At 35.0% G+C, this 18,248-nt stretch overlaps 1 protein-coding gene across 1 annotated transcript in view; it reads left to right on the forward strand.

The window, feature by feature from the left end:
• Positions 1-18,248, forward strand: part of IQGAP2 (IQ motif containing GTPase activating protein 2) — a 251,621-nt gene that overhangs the window by 183,563 nt on the left and 49,810 nt on the right. Inside the window, exons 14-17 of the mRNA XM_039857724.1 lie at positions 491-581; positions 5,286-5,453; positions 9,447-9,589; positions 11,377-11,547. Coding sequence (XP_039713658.1) covers positions 491-581; positions 5,286-5,453; positions 9,447-9,589; positions 11,377-11,547 — 573 coding nt within the window. The remainder of the gene's footprint in view (positions 1-490; positions 582-5,285; positions 5,454-9,446; positions 9,590-11,376; positions 11,548-18,248) is intronic.

Below are 18,248 nucleotides of genomic sequence, written 5' to 3' on the forward strand. Positions count from 1 at the left end.
TGTTGCGATCTGAAGGAGGCTGGTGTGAAAGTCTGGAACAGAGAGTAGAGAGATGTAAGGTACACCAGAGAGGTCAGCAAGGCCAGGTCATTAGATACCCACCATCCAGAGGAAGGGAATTTCGTTTCCTCCCAACTGCAAGGGGAAACTTCTAGAGGAGTTTAAGCCGCGGGGTGGCTTAATGCGATGTCCATTTTGAAGAGATCGTCTGGTTCTCTGTAGAGGACCACTGTGGCAGAGGGCAAACGTGGAAGCAGCAAAAACAAATAGGAGAGATGATGGTGGGCTGGACTAAAGGAGTGGCAGTGGAAAAGGGAGAAGTGGTTGGTTGGGGGTCTATTTCATTAATAACTTGTACAATACATGGCAGTGCTTGGTAGTTGCTAAATAAAAACTTGTGGAAATTATAATAAAATGGCTCCTAAGAAGCACTAATTCTGTTTCATCATCATTCACTGTTCTTTCTTTTATTCTATGATAATATTCCCAGGACCCTGCCAGTGCTTCTAAAATTCTTTGGCTGGATGAGATACAGCATGCAGTCTATGAGGCCAACATGGACAAGGACAGAGCAAAACAATGTAAGCCCTCACCTACTTTTGCTGGCCCAACTTGCCTTACTCGTATCTGGTTATGCTTCTGAATTTTTATTTTAATTCACAATTATCAAAAATCATATATTTCTTAATTTCTGAACAGATTTGGACTCTCTTACCAATTTGAGTTCTTCAATGCATATTTATACAATAGGATTCGTTGGTTGCACTGTTTTCAATGATTAGCGCTATCTCCAGCAAAATATGAAAATATTGCTGAACAAAATTCAAGAAGCAAAAACTGGTTTCTAAATTAAAATTTATAGTTTAATCAAAGTCATCCTTTTTTATCTTAATCCTTAGAAAACTAGCCCATTTCTGAAAAGTAAATACTCATCCTCCCCCTTTCGTGCCTTTCGTTGTTTTAGTCAGGATTTTCCAGAGAAACAACTGCATGTATATTTTTTTCCTGGAAAAAAAACAGAACTAGATAGGTAGATCTGTTTCTCTGGAAAGTATATAGTATAAAAACTATATAATACTATACTATATACACACATGTATGGAAAAAGGGAGATTTTTATTTTAAGGAATTGGCTCATGCAATTGTGGAGAGAATGGCAGATCCAAACACTGTAGGGAGGTGGGTGATTTTTGGTTAATCACCAAAACACTGTGGATGTAATTACTCTAATGGACAGCGGAGTCAAGCAGTAATTAAAATCATCTGATTCACAAAGACCTGTGGAATTGGCTAGTTGAACATGGTGTTACTCGAAGTGAAATAGTCTACTAAATTCTTAATTTGTACAAGGGGAAGAAGAGATCTAAGTCAAGTGAATAGAAGTATAACTTGAATCATAAAAACAGAAAGTTATGCCCCTCAATCAATTCCCAGACTTGAGCCAGTTTACAGACCCGGAACCCCTTTAATAAAGGGACACCAGTTCCTCTTGAGAAAGGACTCTGCTACACTACCAAAATTTTATACTTTTCATCTTTCTCCCAGGCTTCCCCCAAAGAGACCTACAGCCTTTTACTATGATGACTGTGCTGGGGTGGGCGGGAGAAAGGACATTATCAGATTTTCAGGGATTACTGGACCCTGGCTCTGAACTGACACTAATTCAGAACACCCAGAACTTCACTGTAGTCCAGCAGTCAGAGTAGTGGCTTATGGAGGTCATGTGATCAATGGAGTTTCAGCTCAGATCCATCTCACAGTGGACCTAGTGGGTCCTCAAACCCATCCTGGGATTATTTCCCAAAATGCAACACTGGCAGAATCCCCTACATTGGCTCAAATGAGAACAAAATTTTCAAATGAATTTTATTCTAAGCCTCTGTTTTCATAGAGGAATAGTAGGAAAGTTCAAATGACAATCTAAAACATCTTCAAGATTGATATACTAACACTCTACACTTATGAATAACCTACATAAATTAAAGTAAGATTCCTAAAAGTATAGTTCATTAACCTGTCTGTTCATGGTATAACTTGAATCTATCCTGTTCTATCAGCTTGTAGATTGCCATTGAGATACCTTAGTCTTGCTGCAGAGATATGCTTTTAAACTTTGGAAGCATCTGTGAGGAACATCTGGCTTTTATTTCCTTAGCCTGGAAAAATATGTGTATTTCTCGAACCTGAACTTTTATACCCTTAGGATCTTTGAAGTCTTTTTGTTCTAGCACACTAATCCTTAAGAAAAATAAAATAAAATTTAGATGTGTACATAAGAGATTTAAATTTAAATATAAAACCGAAGGCAGCTGTAGTTTGAAAAAAGACTTTCAAGAAATTTGATTGTAATATAAGCACTCAGATAGCCTAAACAGGGTGCAATTTTTCTCTTAGAGATCAAACCAATTTAGAGGTTATTTTATCCCTTTTATTCTGTGTTCCTCTTACATTTGGCTTGCAAATGTTAAGTCGATTCTGGTTTTTACATTGAGACTTGTGGTTCCATTTGACTATGAAAGTAAGAGGTTTTCTCAAATGTGAATTTTGTACTCTGCATTTGCACTTCTACCTCTGTCCTGACCCTCGGAAGAGTTCATATAGCTTCTTCTATGCTATATAAGAACAAAAAGACATTCTGGGGGAAAAAAAATGTGTTTTCTGGTATGTATTCTGACACTGAGATGTGTGTTCTAACACTGAGATGAGAATTTTCCAGTTTTTCAACAGGAATTTAATCTTTTAAAACTATTCACCCTTTGTATGAGAACTTGAAACAGATTCTGGCCACATATTGTAAGCATCAACCCCACTCCCAGATAATTTGATAAAAGAAAATGTGTTGGCTCATATATTTTATGATTTAAAGTAACACAAGTCTCCTTCATTTTAGCCCAACATTCACTTTCACTGGAACATCTTGCTTTCTTATAATAGGTTTGTCTCTACTTTTGATTACTTAGAGCAATGTTTCTCAGCCTTTTTCCATCATTATACCCTAAGGAATCTTTCTAGACATGGTTTTCCCTAATTGGTCCTTACCATGAAACTTTAATGCCACAGATATATTGTATATCTGTTTGTGTGCCGTATGTAGATATGCTTTATACAGAAAAAAAAATTTTTTACCCCCTTCCCCGAAGAACCAATTTTTGTCCTAGTTGGTGTTATCTTACCTCTTTTAAGAATGCATGCCTTAGAGAAAGCCTGCTGGTACATGGCTTAAGATGTAAAGCGAACATGTTTTTGGATCTCTTGGATGATTTATGGGAGGTTTCTTACTTGTTTCTTAGCAGAAATATACCTGACTTTATGAAGATCATTTATCTGACACCCTCAGCTATCTGGAACTTAACCACAACTCACGGATTAAGCCAAAAAACAATCAAAATAGATGTTAAGAAACCTGTGCACTGGAACCGATTTACTCTACTCATTGGGGACCTCTTGGTCAGACACTTTTAGCCCGTTTATTCTTATCTTAGGCATAATGCTAATATATTTGGTGGTTTCTCTTTCCAACTCAGAGGATCTCAGAAGCCATGAATGACCAGGCAGTTAAGTGTTCGGGCTGCCCTGTGCAGACACACTGACAGCACCAAGAAGTGATCGGTAGCTGACAGTGACAGTAGGAGGAAAAACTAAAGAGCAAAGGAGTTTGAGGCCATTTAGTGCAAGAGCAAAGAAGCCCAAATGCCTCTATTGTCCTCGAAAGTATCACTCTCTGTATTATAGCGCAGTACAATTTTAATGACATGAAGGACTCTCCTGGCAGTTCTCAGCAAACATTAAACACCTTCTATGTACCAGAGACTGTGGGTAAAATGATGAGCAGCACAGAGATTGTTCTGTTAGGATTTTTTCCAGAGCTTTAGATTTTTATGGAAAATGATTCTGTTAAGTGAGGAGTCAGCTTCATTTATCCAGAAAATTAACCTGTGGACCCTCACTCCTTGCACATCAATACTCAATGATAAAGCACATTACTACATGCAAGAAATTTGTGGCTTTAATGCCCACCTTTTACTGGGTTAGATGAAGCTATCAGATGTAATTCATACAAAAATCCGTTGTCATTTTCTTGTTCCTTCTGTTTCTCTCAGACCACAAACTTCTCAAACACAGGTACTGCATTTTTCTCATCCTACAAAGTTTTCCTGGAGAAGAGGAAAGGGGGACAATGGTTCACTCGTTCTTAATAACTCCTATAAGCACAAGAACATACTGCTGTACCTTTTGTTCTGCGGCAGTTGGAGTTTGCTACAGAAGTCCTTTATTCTTTATGTGCTCCTCCAGGTGTGATGACTTTGATTCCAGGATGTCGAACGTCAAACCCTCTTTTTCTTGCCCCTTCAGCCTTTATAGTTCTATGCACATGTGAACATAATTTGATGACAATATACCATATAGTGTTTGCATGGTAGAGTTTGATGTGTGTTTTAGAAAAAAGAAAAAATATCCGTCTCTTCTTTTTTCATCTTTTTCATCTATAAAGTATTTTTAAACTAGTTTTTTCCATTTTGTTGTTGTTGTTGTTGTTTGTACATTTCTAACTGGGTGTGTTTACAGATTGTAAAAACAGTTTCTTTAGTTGGGCCAGAAGATTGTTACCTGGAATTAAGTCGATAATAGAGAATCCACCATGCTAACTTTCTTCAGACAACCAAGAGTTCAGTGTGGTTTCATTTATGGGAAAAGGCAGAAATTTGAAATGGGATAAAATGCTTTATAGGTCTAAATTGGTTCCAGAATTAAGCTTCCAGACTCCATTGCACATATCTGTCAGCTGTGCCTGTTACCTTTCTAGAACATTCATTTCAGTTGCTAATGGCAATCCTGGAAGTATACTAGCATTATACAGGAGAACATTGGGATTTCCATAGCTTAAATAGCATTTTACTTGTTCTCAAATAAATAAATATCTTTGCAAAGCTAGCTCTCAAATACTGATTAGTGACCTGTGTAAGGCCTGCATATCTGTCGTGGTGTGCATTCACCCCATTTCATAGATTATCCCGGTGAGCAAAACCTAGTGCCTTGCTACCATACAAGAGTAACCAGGAAATGCTGTGATTTTCAGTAAACTGTATTCCTGTGGGATTTTATTTTTACAGCCTAAACTGGTAGGTGAGTTGATTACTGTCTCATGGGCATATGTGCTGCATATTCTCAAAGAGTAAAAAGGTTTGATACCAGTACATTCCTAAAAGGTTGAAATATATCTTTGCATGCAGCTAGGGTAAGTAGAAGATAACCATTAACAGAAATTTTTTTTTATTATTACCCAGGGGTTACACTGGTCATTGATGTTAATCAGTGTTTGGAGAAAGAAAACACAAGTGATATATTGTCTGCTTTAAAGTCTTCCGTTTGTAATACAAATGACATAATCCCTGAATGTGCTGACAGGTACTATAATGCCCTTGCAAAGACAAAAGAGCAAAAATCTAAAAGTGGTAAGTATTTTTATAATTTAGCTCAAACTAAAATATTATTCTAAATATGCTGGTTCTTATGGTATTGTATTTTCTTAATTTTAAGACAAATATTGCTTTCAAATGAACGTTTCTAAAATGATTATCATCTATTGCAAAGGCAATTTTTTAGATGTTTCTTTTTAGTTTTTTGGGAAGCTGTGATTAACTTGGTGGCTGTGCATGGGTGGCATCATAGGCATGAGAAAATATAGTATTTAAGGAGACTGCTTTAAAGAGGTCTTGCTTGTTGATTCATTTTTCCAGTGATACAAACTGATTTTTTAACTAATATTTCTATATTTTTTAAACATGATACATGACTGCACAATATTTAGTAGAGGTAATTTTGAAAATATGGAATAAAGTACAATGAATTGGTCTCCAAAGGCTTAGACCTTGGCAGATATTTCTGCCTATTTAATCTAATGTCGAATCATGAAATGTTAGCTCTGAGAAGTATCTTTGAGATCTTGAGTTTAATACTCATTTTACAGATCTTGAGTTTAATACTCATTTCATAAACTCACATTTATGAAATTTTAGAGAGAGGGAGAAAATGACAAACCAAGGAGATAAATTTCTCACAGAGTTAAATCCATAATTAGTAGATTCTTATTGGGCACCTTTTATGTCTTAGTATCAAGGATCCAGCTGTCTCCTGAGTCTGAGACTGGTGTTTATTTGTACCATATCCTATGCCATGTACATAGTACTTTTCACCTTAGGAAACTACTGTGACAGTGTATATGGCCTTAGAAATGGAACTTGAGGGGGAAACAATTTTTTTTTTTTTTTTAGTTTGGAAATCTGTTCAATAGAACCGTGTATATGTACTTTTTAAAGTTTGTCTGATATATTTTCAGCTTGGAGATTACACCCCCTAATTCATTGAATTTTTTGCCATGAAAGGTGGGGGGCAGGGCTATTGGCCATGCTCTCTTGGCTTCTGGTCATTTTTGAGTCCCTCTCTGTTCCCCTCACATCTCTTCTTCAGGAGTTACCATAGTGCCCCCTTCCTCATTCTTCATGGGAAAGAATTGCACACAGTATTAATGCAGGGGTTGAATTCCTAGAGATGACCCATCATAATTTCAAACCCAACCTGGCCCAAAGGTAGTTTATCTTCTTTCCCTTAAACTTGCCTACTCCTCTTCCTGTGTGCCATGTTTTGGTGAATAGAGTCAAAATATTCCCAGGTATCAAATTCAAAAACCTAGGAGGCACCTTGGATTGAATTTTCTGCCAAAAGAAAAAAGAAAAAAAGAAAAAGACAGCTCGGACTTTGTTAGGGATTGTGTCGAATCTGTAAATCAATTTGAGGAGTATTTCCGTCTTAACTATTAAATCTTCTGATCTGTGTACATACGATGTCTTTCCTTTTAATTAGGTCTTTTTTAATTCTTTCAACAATGATTTGTAGTTTTCAGGGCATAAGGCTTGCATTTCTTTTGTTAAATTTATTCCTGTGAATTTTAATTATGTTGATGCTATTATGCTTTCTTAACTTCATTTTGAGGTTGTTTATTGCTATTATATAGAAATACAATTGATTGTTTATTGAGATATAATTTACATACTATAAAATTTACCCTTTTAAGGTATGCAACTCAGAGATTTTTCCTATATTCACAGACTTGTACAGCCAACACCACCAGTTAATTCCAGAACATATTCATTAGACCATACAAAACCCCTTATCTATTAGCCATTGCTACCCATGCCCCACCCTCCGCCCAAAACAACCGCTAATCTACTTTCTGTCTCTGTGGTTTCGCCTGCTCTGGACACTTTATAGAAATGGAATTATGCTATCTCTGGCTTCTTTCACTTAGCATAATGTTTCAAAAGTTCATTCATTTTATAACATTTATCAGTTCTTCATTCTTTTTTTGTGGCTGATAATATTCCATTTTATGGACGTGTGCCACATTTTGTTTTTCTATTCATCAATTGATGGAATTGGGATTTTTCCCCCACTTTTGGCTATTCTGAGTGATGCTTCAGTGAACATTTGTGTACAAGATTTTACAGGGACATATTTCACACAATTGATTTTTGTATATTCATCTTGTATCCTACAACCTTGCTGAACTCATTTGTTCTAGTAGTTTTTTAGTGGATTCTTCTGTTTTGAAATCAAGTTTTATTGGAATCCAGCCATACTCATTAATTTATAAATTGTCTACGGCTACTTTCATGAGGCAGTGGCAGATTTGAGTAGTTGTACCAGAGACCTACAGCCGACAAAGCTGAAAACATTTACTTTCCTGCCCTTTATAGAAAAAAGTTTGCTGATCTCTGTTCTAGAAGGAAGAGGAGATGCCTTCTGGGCAATTAAAGACTGACTTTCAACCCCACATAGAGATATGAACATTGTTTTGCAGGTTGAATAGGATGATCTATTCTTATCTGTTTCACCTCTGGTTCTGGGATGTCTGTTCTTTTCCAAACTGAAATCTCCACTCTTACATGGATCACCAATACTCAGCATAGCTAAGTAATAAACCAACTATATTTCTTAGGAAAAGTACTTGGACTCTGTGCTAGAAACAGCCTCTCCTCTGACTATAAATTCAAACTTGATATGAAAATGGTAAGAATTCTCTCTTCCTATTATCTACTAACATCCCAACCCAAATAAAGCCTTCTAATGCCAATGTGGTTGGCTTTTAACCAACTAAGGCCTTTTTACTTCTCAGTTCTTATGAAATTAAGAGAAAATGTGTTTTTACTATTTTTGCCTCCTTTTTTCTTCCCACTGAGAAAATTGAATTAAAAAGGGTGTTTATTCTTCTGAAAGCTTGTGAATCTGACAACTATTGGTAATTGAAAATGTAATTACTCGTGATCATCCTAATTTGACTGTTTAATATATTTGCTAGTAGACGAGCACCTCTAGACAGATAATAGCTGTCTGACTACCTATTTGAAGAGATGCATCTTTCTTCCTGGGCATTGACAAATAGAACAATTGAGGGCCAATTAAAACCAGATAAAGAATCAATGCATATTAAAGGAACTTAAAGTTACTTCTGCTTAGTTATTTGAATCTATTTATATATTCTGTGTGAAAATTCCCTTGAACTTTGATTTATCTATAAAGGCAATTAGTCTAACTTAGCAATAGCTAGCTTAGCTTCATCTAGGTCAGAGCTTTTTCATTTTTATTTTTATTATCATTTTTAGCTCTCTGGTCTGGGACAGAAGGCATGACCATTCAATAAAATAAACAGATTTCTAAATAGGAAGTATAGCCCACAGATAGGTGAGGAGATATTCTTCTTGACCAATTTAAGCCATGACTGCTATAGATTTCTTCCTAGTATGACCCTACTCCCAAATTAAGTCTTTCTAACATTTTTTTCTCATTTTTTGTGACTGTGTAGAGCAAGAAGACTCAGAGGAACCAGAAGTAGCTTTCTTCCTACTCAGTGACCTTAATGTTTGCATATACCATTTTGTACTTTGGATAAAGTTGTCAGCAAAGATGAGTCAGTCACTTCTGCTTTGGTTTAATGCACATCATTGGCCCTCCGTAAATAATGAGTTACAGTCCTTGTCTACCACTTGTCAGAAAAGATGCTGGAAGACTTTCTAAGCAAAGGGGATTCTCGCTCATTGGTTTTCTCTGTCTACTATGGTGCTGTTCACATTTACCTGGGGCATATGTGCCTTGTTTGCTTGTCCTGTTTGTTGGCCATTTGTGACTCCTATCATCCTCATGAAAAGTTTGGGATCCAGAGCTAGCATTAGACATCAGTCTCTCTTCCTTCTTATTTGGCTTAGCAGAGAGCTGCCATTGAATATATAGCATTTATTCTATTTCAATGAGTCATTTCTTAATGATTTTAACTTAGAATATCTGAATGCTTGATGAAAAACATTTTTTATTATTTTACACATTTGAAGAAACTATATTAACGTTGAAGTGTTCAGGTTCCACTCTAGAATGTAAAACACTTTTTTCTTTAGTGTCTACTGAAGGCTCATGGCTCAAACTCACCCTGAAGGAGAAATATCATTACTACTACAATGTTGACTCACAAGAGAGTTCCTGGGTCACACCTGAATCTTGCTTGTATAAAGAATCATGGCTCATGGGAAAAGAAATTGAGGTAGGAGTTGGTGTTTGAAGGAATACTATACTATAAAGAGAACTGTGATTATTTTTCTATTTTTGAATCAGGGAAGTGATGAGAGGAACTAATTGATGTATTTGAAGGCTGGATATAGATCAGTCTTCATGGACTGCAGTTGGATGTGGCTATGTAGTTACTAACTTTTAGAATTCTTTCCATATTGGCATAGCAACACCAAAAAGAGCAAGGGAAGTTTTTGTGGCTTATTTGGGGTAGTAGATTATCCTAAGAAATCAATCTTTGGGTGTTCCTTGATACAAAAGCTCAATTAGTGGTAATTCCTTGGTTGTCAGTATTTAAAATGTCATTTCTTTCCCCCTCTCAGCTAAGTATGTCCTTTAAAAGTGAGTAATGCTTCCCAGGGGGAAATACTCTTGAAGGAAGGTTCACCTAAATTGCTTTGGACTTAGGATCGAAAGTTGGACCCAAAAGTTATGAAAATTGCTGTTTGATCCAAGTATTATAGAATGTTTAAAGAAAAAGTACTGATAATAATTGAGTTACATTTTGAAAAAAATAAATAGAACACAAATGTAGATCTTACAAAATTGCTGAAAATCACCAGCATCAAAGATATTTCAGTATAGCAGTATTGTGGACAGAATCACCAATACCATATTTACTAAAACTCAAAAAAAACTGTGGCCCGGGGCTGACAATGCCACCGGATATCCGGACTGATAAGAAGATAGTGAAGAACATAGTTTATTAACTAATTTCAAATGTTCAAAATTCCCACAATTTACAGGAAAATGGCATTGTGGCAATGAATTGTTTGTGCTACTTTGTTGATAACATGGAATTATGGATAATTATTTAAAAATCACATGCTATAACTGAGAAAATATATCAAACTGTGAGGAAGCAGCATCAAAGGGTTAAAATTCAGAGCCAAACACTGCACATGTGGCATCCAGAGATGCCCTAGATATAACTTTGTGAAATTGAGCATCACACCATTAGGATTATTAGAAAGTGGAGGGTCTATACTGTAAAATTAATTTTATTTCTTCTTAACAACTAAAATTACTGATTTTATTCCATAAATGGACATATATGTCTTCTCATAAAAGTATTTATGTATCTTTTATATGATTTCACTTTTAATTTAAGTTAACCATCCATTGATTCCAGTCACACTGGATAAGAGGTGTAAGCCATGGAAGTGAGTCCAGTCTTTGCTCACATCTCTCATAAAACATAAAAGTAAAGCCAGTTCACAATCCACATAAAGACTTCTCACAGTCCCTCTTCCCTTTATCTCACTCGTCTAGGTTTCCCCTGTCTGCCCATGATAGCACTTGTCTTTCTTCCCCTACCCCCTTTTCTTGAGTTTTCCTGCTCTGGCCTAGAGAAGACTGAGGACCTCATGGGCACTGCAGTCTTTCCCTTGGCAACATAAGGGAGAAAGGAAGTGATGCATATTCTTACCATAATCATTCTATCCCTTTTACATTCTGTGGAGCTCAGGTTTCACACCAGGCAAGGGTCAGCATCCTCCATACATCTCTCCATCCAAATCTTGCGATCATTCAGCCACGTGCTCAAACCACCTCAGCACAAAGTTTAGAGGATTCTGAAATCATGTCACTAGAAAGAACCTAAGCCAGTTTGTCCCTTGACCTCTGGTCAAATCTATTTTTAAATCAATTCAGAAAGAGCTATCCATTTCAGTTTCTGTATGATTAAATTTCCAGAAGCTATTCTATATGCTTCTTTTGCCTGATGTGTGAAGTGTAACCATAAGAAATGTCTCTTGCCAGGACATTATTAAGGAAGTCACAGCAAATTACATTCGTGAGAAGATATGGTCTGCTTCTGAAGATATGCTTCTTCACTTTCAAACCACAAGCTCAGGAACTCTTCTTAGGAAAGAGTATGAATCTAGGAAATCATTTCTGTATGAACAAGAAGAGCATGTAGCCAAAATACAGGTATGTGACTCACCTACCACTAGTTACAGCAAACTGTCATATCTCTTGAAAATATTTTATCGGTAAGAGGACAGTCAACTACCAGCATTCTATTAAAACAAAACTGCCTGCAGATATTTTCCTTAATCAGTGTCCCTGAGTCTGCTTCATTAAGACCCCAATATGGTAAAGATATTGAATGATTTTTGACCTCTGGTCTTCTGGAGAGTATTCGGGGCAATGTGGACTCCCACAGATCTGCCTGCCACAAACCTAGCAGAGCTAGAGGAACGCCTCAGACCAGAGCGAAACCATGTTTCTCTAAAAAGCTGGATCTCCTTGTGTCACTTACTTTCTGACTCAGGTGCTTTATGAATTGGATTTTTAGTGGTTAGTGGATGTTTAGTGGTGTCTGAAAGAACAGAAGAGCTAATGAAATAGATTTAGCATCTCCAAGAATGTCTTCTCCCTTATATAATCTATCACTCTTCATTTAGGCCTACAGGAAAATCCACAGTCCTGATTTTTTTTGTTGTGAGTTGTTCTTACACTTGCATGACTTGTCTGAACCCTCTAGTTGGCAGGAGAGAACCTTGCCACTTAGGTATTTAGATGTTTTTCTTCTGTATTCCCCTAGCACCCTCTACCCACCACTACGCTGGCTTCCAAAAGACTATGTGTCTGTCCTTTTTGTGCATCCAAAGTAATATTGTTATAATGGGCTGAGTTTGATGGGTTTTTGCTTTGGCCAATAACTATGAAATTTCCTAAATGAAAAGTTTTTAAGTTGAAGAGCTTTTCTTTTGTGATCATTGGTGTATTTATCTCTTCCCCCACCTAATTATAATATCATTCAGGACAGAAAATAGGTTTTTAAACTTTTATATTCTTATGTCTTGCATGTGGTAGGTGTCCAAATGTTCAAATTTGCTCAGAGCTTAAGATGTTAGAAGGCAGAGCAATTTTACAAAAGAAATTTCTCTTTTAACCTGACATTCAAAAGAATTTTTTAAGTGAACCAATAAGTTTTCTAGTATATGTCTTCTTTAAACAAATGGTAGGAAAAATACACAAGAAGTGAACAAAAGCATAAAAATAGAATCATCTACACTGATGCTAAAGCTCTAATTTTGCACAAAATTCAGAGTATCAGCCATCATGACAGAGTTTGGACCATCCATAAGCTCTCCAGTCTTGGGTAGGCATGGAGCAGTGTTACAGTTGGGAGACATTCTGAGGAGCCCACCGTGTAAAATCTTCCTGGCATGAGGACCCAGGACTGAAGTCAGGAGAGGGCTGGGGGAGGACAGAAACAGTCGTCGGCAGCCTTCAGCTCAGCAGAGGCAGCAGGATTGAAGAAAAAGCCATCCAACTATGAATTCACCCCTCCATGCCTTTTTATGCCTTTTTTGTTTATCTTCTGATAGTTTCCTAACAAGCAAAGATAAGCGATAGACTGATGTGAATATGTAGTCAATAGAAACATGCTAACCCACAAAACCAAAGGACCACGAACCAGAGGGAATCATGCTAACTCATTTCTTGCCAAAGTGTCTGATTGACTGTGAATTGGGGGAAGGATCTGAAATCTAAAGACTTCCCCTCCATAAAACAGCTCAACCTTCCTAGCTGTAGTGGTACAGAGAACATACATCATCAATAGTTAATCCTCTGTCTCAAGCTTGTGGAACAAATCGGGAAGTGCCCAGGTAAACATGGAAAGTCAAGAAGAATTTGTATAGCCATATTGTTTTTATTTTCTTTTTCTTTCTCTCTCTTTCTTTCTTTCTTTCTTTCTTTCTTTCTTTCTTTCTTTCTTTCTTTTTCTCTTTTTTTTTAAATATCCTTACATTTCACCATTAGGTATAATATTATAGATTTTTGTTAGATAATCTTTTTTCTAAAGATTAAGTTAAGGTTAAGAGTTTTTTACATTTATTTTTAGTTTGTTGAATTTCTTTCTAAATTGAAAAAATATGAATTTTATCAAAAATATTCTACACCTATTGAGATGATTTTTAATTTTTATTTATTAATGTATTATGATTAGACTTTTCATTCATAAATAATTCTTTGTACAAACACAATTTTGTGTGCATGTATATACATATATATACACACATTCAAACACACTCATACGTACATTATGTGTATGCATATAGAAGTATATAGACTATAATACTTTACTTAAGTTTTTATTTAAGATTTTTACTTTCATATTCATTTGTAAGACTACTTATGATTTTGCTCTCTTGTGTCTTTTTGTCTTTGTCACTTTCGAGAGGTTTGTCAATTTTATAGGTCTTTTCAAAAAACGAGATCTTCATTTCATTGATATTCCTTATTTTGCTGTTTTCATTGTCCTTGATTTCTACTCTTATTTTTATTCTTTTTTTCCATTTGTTTGAGTTTGTTTTGCTCTTCTTTCTCTAGTTCTTGAGATGGGATCTGAGATTAATGATTTGAAACTTTTGCCTTTTTCTAATGTATGCATTATTGTTTTGGCTTTTTGTTGTTTTCTTTTCCTGACTTCTTGAAGGTTAATTTAAACACATTTTTTATATTCCATTCGGATTTAGTTATAGTGGTTTTGAGTGTACTCTTTCGTATAGCTTTTTTAGTGGTTGTTTTAGGTATTATGATAGACTTATATATATCATATAATATATAATCACAATCTATTGGTATCATTATTTTTTCAGTTTTTAGTGAGTACAAAGATATTACCTTCCTTTATGTCCCGTTACTCCTCCCTCCTCTCTCCTTTATAATATAATTATTACCCATTTCCGATATATTCATTTAAAACCACATCACACAATTTTATAATTTTTGCTTCAGTGATCAATCATAATTTAGAAAATCTAAGAGGAAAAGGAAAATCTATTTTGTTTACCAATATATTTTGCTCACTGTGTTATTTTCTTTCTTCCTAATGTTCCAAAACTTCTTCCTTTATCATTTACTTTGTTTAGAGAACATTCTTTTAGGATAAGTCTGCTGGTGACATTCTGCTGGATTGTGAGTTGAGAGTTTTTATTTTACAGCACTTGAAAAATGTTGTGCTAATTCCATCTTGCCTTCAAGGTGTCTGATGAGAAATCCACTATCATTTGTATTATTTTTCCCCTATAGATAAGGGATAACTGTCATTCTCTCTCACTGCAGAGAGAGAGAATCTCTTGACAAAGAATCTTGAGAGCAGTGAGAGAGAAATAGCCATACTATTTTTAAACATTAAGAAGGCTCTGTAAAATTGCCTACATTTAAGAATGAGTGAACCAGGAGAAAAAAAGAAAATTTTATATCAAAACAAAACACAAATGTAAATTGTAAAATACAAATGAGGTAAACATTTAAGAATACTCTTATTCCAGGAGACAGAAGAAATGTTTATACTGAAACTGCTTTATGCTATCAAGAAATTTAATGAGACATGAACTTAGTGAAACAAGACAACACAATAAAATGAAAAGATAAGTGATGACTAAAGAAAGAAAGAGAAATCATGACATCATAGAATGTAAATGCACATATAACTGTAGAATGCAGAACTGACACTGAAAATAATTGAAACATATGGAGAACTTGAGAAAAATCACACAAAAAGCTGAGGAAAAGAATAGATGGTTTAAAATCTATTTTCTCATCTGAAAATGATAATATCCATTTTATTGCAGAGTTGTGAGAATTAAATGGAATAATTCACATAACAAATTTGGCCCAGTATGTGGCTCTTAAGTGCTCAGTAAGTGTTAAAAATGATGAGATGATGCCTAAGAGGACAGGTAGTGGGGAGCCAACACTGAGATTGTTGGTATCGCACCAGAAGATATCAGAAAAATCCAGATGGGAAAAAATAGATAGCTTACAGTTTTTGTTTCTGTTTTGTTTTTTGAACTGAAGAAAGCTGGAATGCCACTTTTAAGGAAAAAACAAAGTAATTGACAAACACCAAAACTTAGCCCTGGGAAGTATTAAATTATTGAACTTCAGGTCAAAGAGTATCACAAACATCCAGGCAAAAAAAAAAAAAGAGGAAGAAGAAGAGGAGGAGGAGGAGGAAGAGGAGGAAGAGCAGGAAGAGAAGGAAGAAAAAGAAACAAGCTTCTCTGAAGCAACTTCAGATTGCCAGGAGCAGTGGCAGAGTCTGCAGGTTCCGAGGAAAAGGATGTGACAGTCCTTCAGGACATTGCTGTAATGGGACTACTTTTGTAGATTGCTGGAATTTTACCTTTAAGCTGAGAAGGAAACGATAAATGTTTAGCGTTTTGTTGGCCAATAGAGAGATAAATCACACAAGAACCTGTACTTCAAAAGATGGAGTTGATTATTTGGATATTATGGTCCTGGGTCCCCAATTACCAAATAAGGCAAACAATTTTAGCAAGCCACATTTTCTAGAGATTGACAATTACAATCTATAAAACAAAGGAGTAACCTCTGAGGGCTAGATATTTTGAAAGCCTCCTTCATTGCAGATGCATTACATAGAAAATATATGTATGGTAACAAAAGAAAAAAAAAAAGATGACCATTATAAGTTTTCCCACAAATTCTCATACCCATTAAGAGAAGATTGATATTTTTGTAAATGCCTTCTGTCTCCAATTTCCTATAAAAAGCTGCTTCTAAATGGCTTTATGATGGAGAACCTTGTCTCATTTTGCATTTTCATCAATAGCTCCTTCCCCCCAACTTTATACCTCTAATTGTTTTTTCATAAATAGCCTCTAATTAGAAGAGCTTGCAACTTCATGGCCTTGTACAGGAGTTATTAGAAAAGAATAAGAAAAGCCAGTCCTGATGGATTTAAAACTTACAAACTGAAAAAGAAAACTGTAGAATTTTGACAAATAAGAGACATGTGGTATTCTGCTTCTATAGACCAAAAATTTTATACCCAATCAAGTTGCCTTGGTTTAGAAAGGCAATAAAATATTCCTAAATATAGAAGGATTCCAGAAAAATCAACATAATCAATGAAGAGATGAAACAAATGAAATCTCAAGGAAAATACTATTGGTGAGCATTGTACATTAAAAATACATTAAAAAAATAGTACAGAATGGACATGTGTGCCCATTCCACCAGTATAAGAATGCTTCAATATTAGATCATCTGTTACTAGGACAGATTACTTATCCAGAGTGTTCATGAGTCTGAACTAACAGAGATTAATAGTGTTCCTGGAGTTTATGTAATCCCAGAAAAGCAAAATAATGACAGTTTTACTTCTTCCTTTCCAGTTTGGATGCCTTCTATTTCTTTTTCTTTTCTGATTACTATGGGTAAGCCTTACAGTATCATGTTGAATAAAAGTGTGAAAGTAGACATCCTATCTTATTCTTGATCCTAAGGAAAACGCTTTTAGCTTTTCTTCATTTAGTAAGATATTAGCTTTGGATTTGTCATTTGTGGCCTTTATTATATTGAGTTACATTTTCTCTATTCCCACTTTGCTGAGAGTTTTATCATCATAAATGGATGCTGGATTTTATCAAATGCATTTTCTGCATCTGTTGATATGATCATATGATTTTTATATTTTAATTTGTTAATATGGTATATCATGTTATTTAATTTTCAGATATTGAACAAAACTTGCATCCCAGGAGTTAATCCTACTTGATCATGGTGTATGATCTTATTAATGTATTGCTGAATTTTGTTTGCTGTTCTTGGATTTTTAAAATTATGTTTGACAGTTGAAGCAGAAATTATAACACTGTTGAATATGGTTCTAAATGTATGTAGAGGAAATATTTAAGATAATTGTATTATAAATGAGAGTAAATGTATATAAAGGAAGGTAAGCTTGCTACACTTTGCTGGAGATCAAAATATAAATAAAAATGAGACAACAGTTTTTTTAGTCTGTTTGGACATCACCAATCTTTTTTTTAATCCTTTTTTTTTTTTTTTTTTTTTACCAGTTCAGTGAGATGCTTGAGAAAGAAGTCTCTATCATACACTTTTTGTAGGGCAACTTCACAGTAACTATCAATTTCTAATATCAACCATTTACCCAGTAATCGTATATGGATTACTCTATCTTGATGGAGACATTCATAAAAATACATAATGTGTGTGTACAAGGTTATTTACTGCAAAAAAAAATGACAACTGAATGCACACCAAGTCATGGTAAATCTACACTACAGAATACTGCATGGTCATTAAAAAATAGTGGGAAAGGATCTGTGTTTTTTTATAAGAAATAATATAAATGCTATATATAATTTAGTGAAGGAAAAGCAAATCTTGGACCTCATGTTGTCAAAAATAAAGAGTGCATAAACACATAGACATATACATATTTATATGTTTTAATTTTGTGTACAACACTAAAGTATATATGTATGTATACATAAAGTATATATGTTTGCCTATTTCAAAGAGTACATAACAAAAAATTAGGAATTCCTTTGGAGAATAGCCGGGTCAAAGTAAAGATAGGCACATCGGCACATTTTACTTTATACTCTTTCTCTGTGTTTGCTGTATATCCTCATAGATCTTCTAGGCTTGTGTACATATTGTTTTCATAGAAATATATATTATCGTTTTATATTTTCCTTTTTTTGTCAATATATTGTATCATAGTATGTGTGGTAAGCTACAATTTCCTCTTTCTCTTAGTATGTCCTGGAGATCTTCCTATTCCTCAAGATACAGAACATTTCCACAATCAATATATTTGACTCTACCTCATTCTTCTT

Source organism: Pteropus medius, unplaced genomic scaffold (assembly GCF_902729225.1).
Source record: "Pteropus medius unplaced genomic scaffold, Ma_sr-lr_union100, whole genome shotgun sequence".
NCBI classification, from domain to species: domain Eukaryota; kingdom Metazoa; phylum Chordata; class Mammalia; order Chiroptera; family Pteropodidae; genus Pteropus; species Pteropus medius.